Source organism: Portunus trituberculatus, chromosome 26, assembly GCF_017591435.1.
Source record: "Portunus trituberculatus isolate SZX2019 chromosome 26, ASM1759143v1, whole genome shotgun sequence".
NCBI lineage: Eukaryota > Metazoa > Arthropoda > Malacostraca > Decapoda > Portunidae > Portunus > Portunus trituberculatus.
In genome coordinates, this window is record NC_059280.1 from 207556 (window position 1) to 216047 (window position 8492).

Consider the following 8492-nt stretch of genomic DNA (forward strand, 5'->3'; position numbering starts at 1 on the left):
CTCTCTCTCTCTCTCTCTCTCTCTCTCTCTCTCTCTATATATATATATATATATATATATATATATATATATATATATATATATATATATATATATATATATATATATATATATATATATATATATATATATCCAGTTTGATTTAATTTCTTTCAGATTGTGTTAAGATATGGAGAAACAGACCAAAGGAACAGGAGGAGGAGGAGGAGGAAGAGATATGAGGAGGAAGAGAAGAAGGATGGAATGAAGAGGAAGAAGAAAAGGTAAGATAAGAAGAAATATTGTCATTTTATAAGGTTGAATCTCTCTCTCTCTCTCTCTCTCTCTCTCTCTCTCTCTCTCTCTCTCTCTCTCTCTCTCTCTCTCTCTCTCTCTCTCTCTCTCTCTCTCTCTTTCAAAATTTCAAAATTTGAATGATTTTGACGCACTTGAGAGAGAGAGAGAGAGCAGGCAGTGAGTTCAGGGTTTAGCAGTGAATGATGTTCCCTGTGATGTTATAGCGAGCAACATTACTGTCCCACAATCCAGTCTCTTCAAAGTACAAAATAATGTGTTGCTCGATGCGTTATCACATGCGGGTAAAATATACAAAAGTAATAAAGGTGAAATGTGTTCCTTGTAGCAACATCTGTCAACAAACGCAGTGTGACAATGTGTTCAAGGCATCCTGTGCCCACCACCTGGCTGCCTGCCTGCTGTCTGTCAGCCTTGAACCAATGGCTTAGTCTGTTGCAAAGCACCATGCCATACAGCTTTGTCAGGCTGTTCATTACTGTTAGCTTAGGTTAGGTTAGGTTAGGTTGGGTTAGGTTAGATTAGGTTTTTTGTTTACTGTTGTTCACTTTACCTTTGTCAAAGTTTATGGTGAGTAGATAAGGTGCGGCGATTGCTGGAGCTTAATTGTGGTCCAGTTTCTGTGTCTCTGAGGGCATTTTGATCATTTGTTACATTATTAACCCCTTTAGAACTGGGACGCATTTTTACCTTGAGTTTTGGGTGTGATTAGAGGGCTTTATTAACATTAGGAAGGGTTTATGGAGGTGAGAAGTTTAATGGCCACAGTCCTCACTATTTTAACCCTCACATAAGTTTGTGAAGCTGTATAAAGTCGCCAAATAGTCACCAAAATGAATATGGAAATGCATCACGGAACTGAAGGGGTTAATGATAGTGTTAGCTTGGGTGGCAAGCCTGACTGGAGAGGCTGTGTGTGACTAGGAGAGGACTGATATGTGACTGGGAGAGGTTGTGGGTGACTGATAGGTGACTGGGAGAGGTTGTGGGTGACTGATAGGTGACTGGGAGAGTTGTGGGTGACTGATAGGTGACTGGGAGAGATTGCTGACTGATAGGTGACTGAGAGGTTGCGGGTGACTGATATGTGACTGGGAGAGGTTGCAGGTGACTGACTGATAGACTGACTGAGAGGCTGCTGGGGTGACTGATATGTGACTGAGAGGTTGCGGGTGACTGATAGGTGACTGGGAGAGACTGTGGGTGACTGATAGGTGACTGGGAGAGGTTGCGGGTGACTGATATGTGACTGGGAGAGGCTGCAGGTGACTGATAGATGACTGGGAGGCTGCGGGTGACTGATATGTGACTGGGAGAGGTTGCGGGTGACTGATAGGTGACTGGGAGAGACTGTGGGTGACTGATAGGTGACTGGGAGAGACTGTGGGTGACTGATAGGTGACTGGGAGAGACTGTGGGTGACTGGAAGAGGTTGACTGGTGATTGGGGCTGTGGGTGACTGATATGTGACTGGGAGAGGTTGCAGGTGACTGATAGGTGACTGGAAGAGGTTGCGGGTGACTGATATGTGACTGGGAGGTGCTGCGGGTGACTGGGAGAGGCTGTGGGTGACTGATATGTGACTGGGAGATGCTGTGGGTGACCAGGAGAGGCTGCGGGTGACTGGCAGAGTCTGTGTGTGACTGGGAGAGGCTGTGGGTGACTGTGAGAGGCTGCAGGTGACTGATATGTGACTGGGAGAGGCTGCAGGTGACTGATATGTGACTGGGAGAGGCTGCAGGTGACTGATAGGTGACTGTGAGAGGCTGCAGGTGACTGATATGTGACTGGGAGAGGCTGCAGGTGACTGATAGATGACTGGGAGAGGCTGCAGGTGACTGATATATGACTGGAAGAGGCTGCAGGTGACTGATATATGACTGGGAGAGGCTGCAGGTGACTGATATGTGACTGGGAGAGGCTGCAGGTGACTGATATGTGACTGGGAGAGGCTGCTGGTGATGGAGATGTGACTGGGAGAGGCTGTGAGTGACTGATATGTGACTGGGAGAGAGAGAAATAATTACATTTTTTGGAAAGCAGTGATTGTGAGAGAGCAAAAAGTTTTAGAAGACATCATTATTGGTCCTTATTTTCTTTCTACAATTGGACAGCTTTTGATAGCTTCACAGTTGTAGACAGTTTGTTCCTTAGTGTTCAATTTTAACACAGTTTGGCATGTTTTGAGAACATTTTAAGACAGTTTGACATGTTTTAAAGGCATTTCAACAGAGTTTGGCATGTTTTGAGAATATTTTAAGACAGTTTAACATGTTTTAAAGATATTTCAATACAATTTGGTATGTTTTGGGAACATTTTAAGACATGTTTTAAAGGCATTTCAACACAGTTTGGCGTGTTTTGAGGACATTTTAAGACAGTTTGACATGTTTTAAAGCCATTTTAACTGTTTGGCTTGTTTTAAGATATTTAAGTCAGTTTGACATGTTTTAAAGGCATTTTAACAAAATTTGGCATGTATTGAGAATATTTTAAGACAGTTTGACATGTTTTAAAGATATTTCAATACAATTTGGTATGTTTTGGGAACATTTTAAGACAGTTTGACATGTTTTAAAGGCATTTTAACACAGTTTGGCATGTTTTGAGACATTTTAAGAAAGTTTGACATGTTTTAAAGGTATTTCAACACAATTTGGTAGGTTTTGAGAACATTTTAAGACAGTTTGACATATTTTAAAGGCATTTTAACACAGTTTGGCATGTTTGGAGAACATTGTAAGACAGTGTGTGTATGTTTTGAAGGCATTTGGGACTGCCCTCCATACACCCTTCCTAATGTCATTTAATTATTAGAAAATACACACACACACACACACACACACACACACACACACACACACACACACACACACATATATATATATATATATATATATATATATATATATATATATATATATATATATATATATATATATATATATATTGTTATTATTTGTTTATTATTGTTGTTGTTGTTGTTGTTGTTGTTGTTGTTGTTATTATTATTTTCAGTGATGATGATGTTGATTTTAGAGTTGTAGGACAAATGAATAAATAAATAAAACAGGAAGGTTGAAATTAATAATGGTGTCTTTTCATCCTCAATGGTGGTGGTGGTGGTGGTGGTAGTGGTGCTGGTAGTAGTAGTAGTAGTAGTAGTAGTAGTAGTGGTGGTGGTGGTGGTGGTGGTGGTGGTGGGTGGTGTGAGTGTGATGAAATATTGTTTAAGTTTTCTCTCTCTCTCTCTCTCTCTCTCTCTCTCTCTCTCTCTCTCTCTCTCTCTCTCTCTCTCTCTCTCTCTCTCTCTCTCTCTCAATGCTCATGTATGTATCTCTTTCCTTACTAAACATTCTCTTCCCTAATCCGTCACCTATCTCTCTCTCTCTCTCTCTCTCTCTCTCTCTCTCTCTCTCTCTCTCTCTCTCTCTCTCTCTCTCTCTCTAAAATAATCGATAATAAGTCCCGCCTAAAACACCCGCCGAAAAACCCCGGTCTCTCTCTCTCTCTCTCTCTCTCTCTCTCTCTCTCTCTCTCTCTCTCTCTCTCTCTCTCTCTCTCTCTCTCTCTCTCTCTCTCTCTCTCTCTCCATTGTAGAATGAAAAATAAATTTAATTCTCTCTCTCTCTCTCTCTCTCTCTCTCTCTCTCTCTCTCTCTCACACACACACACACACACACACACACATGTTATATCAGAGCTCTCCATAAGGACGGAGTCCATCACTTGTTCCCGCGTACATTGTCTTGTCTGACAATGCGTTCAGGTATTAGACATGTCAGGGATACGAAAACTGTTTCCTGTCTTGAAATTTATTGGGAACTCGGCTGTCGTGCTTCAAGGTAAGAACAGTGCTTGAATTACCTATTGTTATTAGAATAATTAGTATTTCACGTGCTGCATACTACTACTACTACTACTACTACTACTACTACTACTACTACTACTACTACTACTACTACTACTACTACTACTACTACTACTACTACTACTACTACTACTACTACTACTACTACTACTACTACTACTACTACTACTACTACTACTACTACTACTACTACTACTACTACTACTACTACTACTACTACTACTACTACTACTACTACTACTACTACTACTACTACTACTACTACTACTTACTTACCGAGGCGTGAGTTACGTGATGGCACGCACAGGAACTCGTCCTTACACGCATAAAACACAATTAATTCACTTGCTTCCTCACTCGTCCTTTGCACGTTTTAAGGAAAAAGTTTGTGTTTAAAATTTGTGGAGGAATCGATTCCGGAATCGATTCCAGGGATTCCAACAGCCTCTGGAATCGGAATCGGCGATTCCCAAAATAGCGATTCTTGCCCACCCCTACTGACACTGGTGGGGTTGGTGGTGGTGGTGGTGGTGTTGGTGTACGGTAAGGCGTAGTTATAATGTAGGCGCCCGCTGGACGCACGCTGGTCATCACGCACGCACGCACGCACACACATATTCACTCACATATCACATGCTCACAGATACTCACTCGCACACACACACACACACACACACACACACACGCCCGGTAGCTCAGTGGTTAGAGCGCTGGCTTCACAAGCCAGAGGACCGGGGGTTGGATTCCCCGGCCGGGTGGAGATATTTGGGTGTCTCCTTTCACGTGTAGCCCCTGTTCACCTAGCAGTGAGTAGGTACGGGATGTAAATCGAGGAGTTGTGACCTTGTTGTCCCGGTGTGTGGTATGTGCCTGGTCTCAGGCCTATCCCAAGATCGGAAATAATGAGCTCTGAGCTCGCTCCGTGGGTAACGTCTGGCTGTCTCGTCAGAGACTGCAGCAGATCAAACAGTGAACATTCACTCACTCACACATGCACGGACACTCATTCACACACACACACACACACACACACACACACACACACACACACACACACACACACACACACACTGTACTCTCTTTTTTTCAGGTTAATATTGTCGAGTGCCTTAACAAGCTGACTGGTCAATCTATCAACTAGACACACACACACACACACACACACACACACACACACACACACTTACCAGCAATTATCTCGTCTTCTATAGACGCTACGCTGAACATCCTGGCTCTGTCGTTTACTTCTACTAATCAAAATTGGAACCTTCACACATCATTACATTAGAACAATATGAACACTCCCTATGAAATGAGACGTTTTCAGTATTCTCCGCCAGTTTTTTCTCTCTCGTTAATGGCCATAGTCTTCACTATATTAATCCCTATGTAAGTTTGTGAAGCTGTATAAAATCACCCAGTAGTAAGCATATAGCATGGATATCGTAATGTGTCACGGTACTGAAAGGGTTAGCTATCCATTCACTCGTGTGAGCCACCACTAGTTTGCCTCCTAATTCCTTCTCCACCTCCCTCCGTCTCAGTCATTACAACTCAATTCAACTCAAGCTTCCTTAGAAAAGTGATCCGTTCATGATACGTTTTTACTCTTCATTTTTTTAATATTGATTAGTTGATTTGCAGGCATGGTTCACTTGGAGAGAGAGAGAGAGAGAGAGAGAGAGAGAGAGAGAGAGAGAGATTATTACCTATTATAATCAATTTCCCGTTAATGATACGTTTTCTTTTATCTTTATTCGTTGATTTACAGGTAGGGTTTACTTAGAGAGAGAGAGAGAGAGAGAGAGAGAGAGAGAGAGAGAGAGAGAGAGAGATTATTATCTATCATAATCATTTACAACGAAGGAAGCTTCAAAATGTTACAACAAAATTTAAAAAAATCCTGTATTATTCTAAATACTACACGGAAGATAAGAATGATTGATAAAACAAACATATGCAATTGAGTTTGTGTAATAACGGTTGGTTTGGAAGGCGTTAAAGAGCGTGGCTAGTTTATATCCAGGTGGTGGACCAGTGGTTCGGTTCACCGGCAGCGTTTCATAATGTTCGTTTGGCCTCAAATTGCTCTTTCCTTATCGGCAGGTTTTTTTTTTTTTTTTTTTTTGGGGGAGGGTAGACGAGAACGAAGCAAGATCAGTAGCTCAGGATGGCAGTGAGAGCAGTAGTACTTCAGACACCACGCCCGCTACATCTTTCAGTCTCCACGCCACCACCGACCCCTCGAGTCTACGCAGCCCAGTGGCCGTGTGTGTCTTGGCGTTGGGCGTGACGTGCAGCAACGGTGGTAATAGCAACGGGAAGCTTGATGCACAGCACAGCACAGCACAGCACAGCGGAGAGATTGGTGGTGTATGTAAATAAATAGTGTGCGTTGACTTGCTGTGATGATAGGAAGGAAGTTGTTAGTCAGTCAATAGAGGGTTGTTAGGAATTTTGACTGATAAAAGGATAACAGGATATGTGTAGGATGTGCACTGTGTCTAATGGAAGGTTAACTATACGGTGTCTGTCTGCTTGTATGTAACTAAGATGTATCGGGAACCATCGCTACGTATACTGTGTCTAATGGAAGGTTAACTATACGGTGTCTGCGTGTCTATGTAGGATGTATCCGGAACCATCGCTACGTATGAGTGTTAAATTTACTTGGTCATTCATTTACTAGTGCGGTTAGAGTAACGGGTTCAGAATAGATTTGGGTAATGACCGTGGCAAGTGAAGTGTTTTCGTGGTCATTGTAGTTGTGTAGGAAGGAAGAATTAGTTATCCTCTTCAGTACTGTGACGCATTTTCACCTTGAGACGTGTGTACGATTAGATAATTCTATTGTTACAAAGCGTGTATAGATGTCACAAGGTTAATGGCCTGTGTCTTCACTATTTTAATTCCTCGCGTAAGTTTCTGAAGTTGTATAAGATAAAGTACTAACGGAAGGAATATGAAAAAGCGTCTTGGTGCTGAAGAGATTAAACGTGTCGCGTTACTATAGAACTCCTTAAGTAAGTTGTATTTGAGGCTAAAATATTTCGGGTAAAAGTCGTTGTGGTTCCCTTGTTATACAATGGCTACCTCTGCGAAAAGAATGAGTGGACAGGATTTCTTAACGTAACGGGGCTGGTGTTTCAAGGTACGTGCATTAGAAACGAGATGTGGTAGTATAACGGTAAGTTTGGGGATATATTCTTGAAATTAGTTCTTAGTGGTAAGCGGGCGTAGATGTTTAAGAGGTTCAAGAGTGATGTAGGTAATTGGTAAACTCGGATACTAATGTTCATGTTCGATTTGTGGTGGTGGTGGTGGTGGTGGTGGTGGGTGGTGGTAGTATCAAGAATACGTAGAATGAAGAGTGAAAGGCTGATTGAGGCAGTGAAGGAGTGTTTAGGGCAATGTTGCCTGTTAGCTGTAGGGATAATTAGTGAACAAGTTCATTTTTTTGTTCATTTTGTCCATTACAGGAGTTGACGATCCAAAGGCCTGACTCCACAGCGGTAATGAGCCTTGTGTACCTTGCACTGTCTTCACTGACAACGCCCACTACTAACCCCTCTGCCTCCGCCACCGTTTCAAGATCAGGAAGGACTCTGCCTTGCATCGCGCACTGTGATGGTCGCCGCCCCGCCCCGCCCCGCCGCCGCTGCTGCTGCTGCTGCTGCTGCGCTAAGGGAGAATAGTTTGTTGAGTGGATGACGGCGCGTTCACTGACCCTCTCCCCATCACCCTACCAACTCCGGCCACCCACCCCCCTGCCACCAGACACCTGCTACACCACCACTACCGCCGGCTCCGTCCAGTGAAAGATTCATCGCAGACCTGCCATTCAACGCCTGCCGCCGCCGCCACCACCACCACCACCTCCTTATGGTGGTGTCACTGTACCTGGAGCTGTTGTCATGATTGAATAATAAATTGTGAAGAAATCTTTATTGTTTTGGAGAATTTCCTTTCCTGGGAATATTTGTGGCTGACTAGTCAGTAGTCGCCTCAGGCTGGCTTAGGTCACTGTCTGACACACCAATATTGCCTCCATCAACCTCCCACACTCACTCTAAACAATAACAGGCCAGAAATAAAAAACACGCTAACTAATTTCATGCTTTTTTTTTATCATAGCAATACAAGAAAATGGAGAGATGAGCTAATGTGAAAATATTAAAATGTGGGGGTGAAAAAATGAGTAAATTAAGAAAAGACATTATCCTTGAAAAGTTATGGAAAAGTCCAAAAAAATATTGCATACCTGGCCAAAAAAACGGCAAAAAATGGTCAAAGCAAAAAAAAAACCAAAGCAGATCCTAAATACTGC

General features: G+C 42.7%; 1 protein-coding gene across 1 annotated transcript; it reads left to right on the forward strand.

Annotated features, from left to right (window-relative positions):
• The first annotated feature begins 4072 nt into the window (after positions 1 to 4072).
• On the forward strand, positions 4073 to 8107 carry LOC123509228. The gene is made up of 3 exons (XM_045263427.1): positions 4073 to 4129; positions 6272 to 6538; positions 7645 to 8107. The coding sequence occupies exons 1-3, from the start codon at positions 4073 to 4075 to the stop codon at positions 7858 to 7860; spliced, it is 540 nt and encodes a 179-aa protein (XP_045119362.1). The 3' UTR covers positions 7861 to 8107.
• The last annotated feature ends 385 nt before the right edge of the window (positions 8108 to 8492 follow it).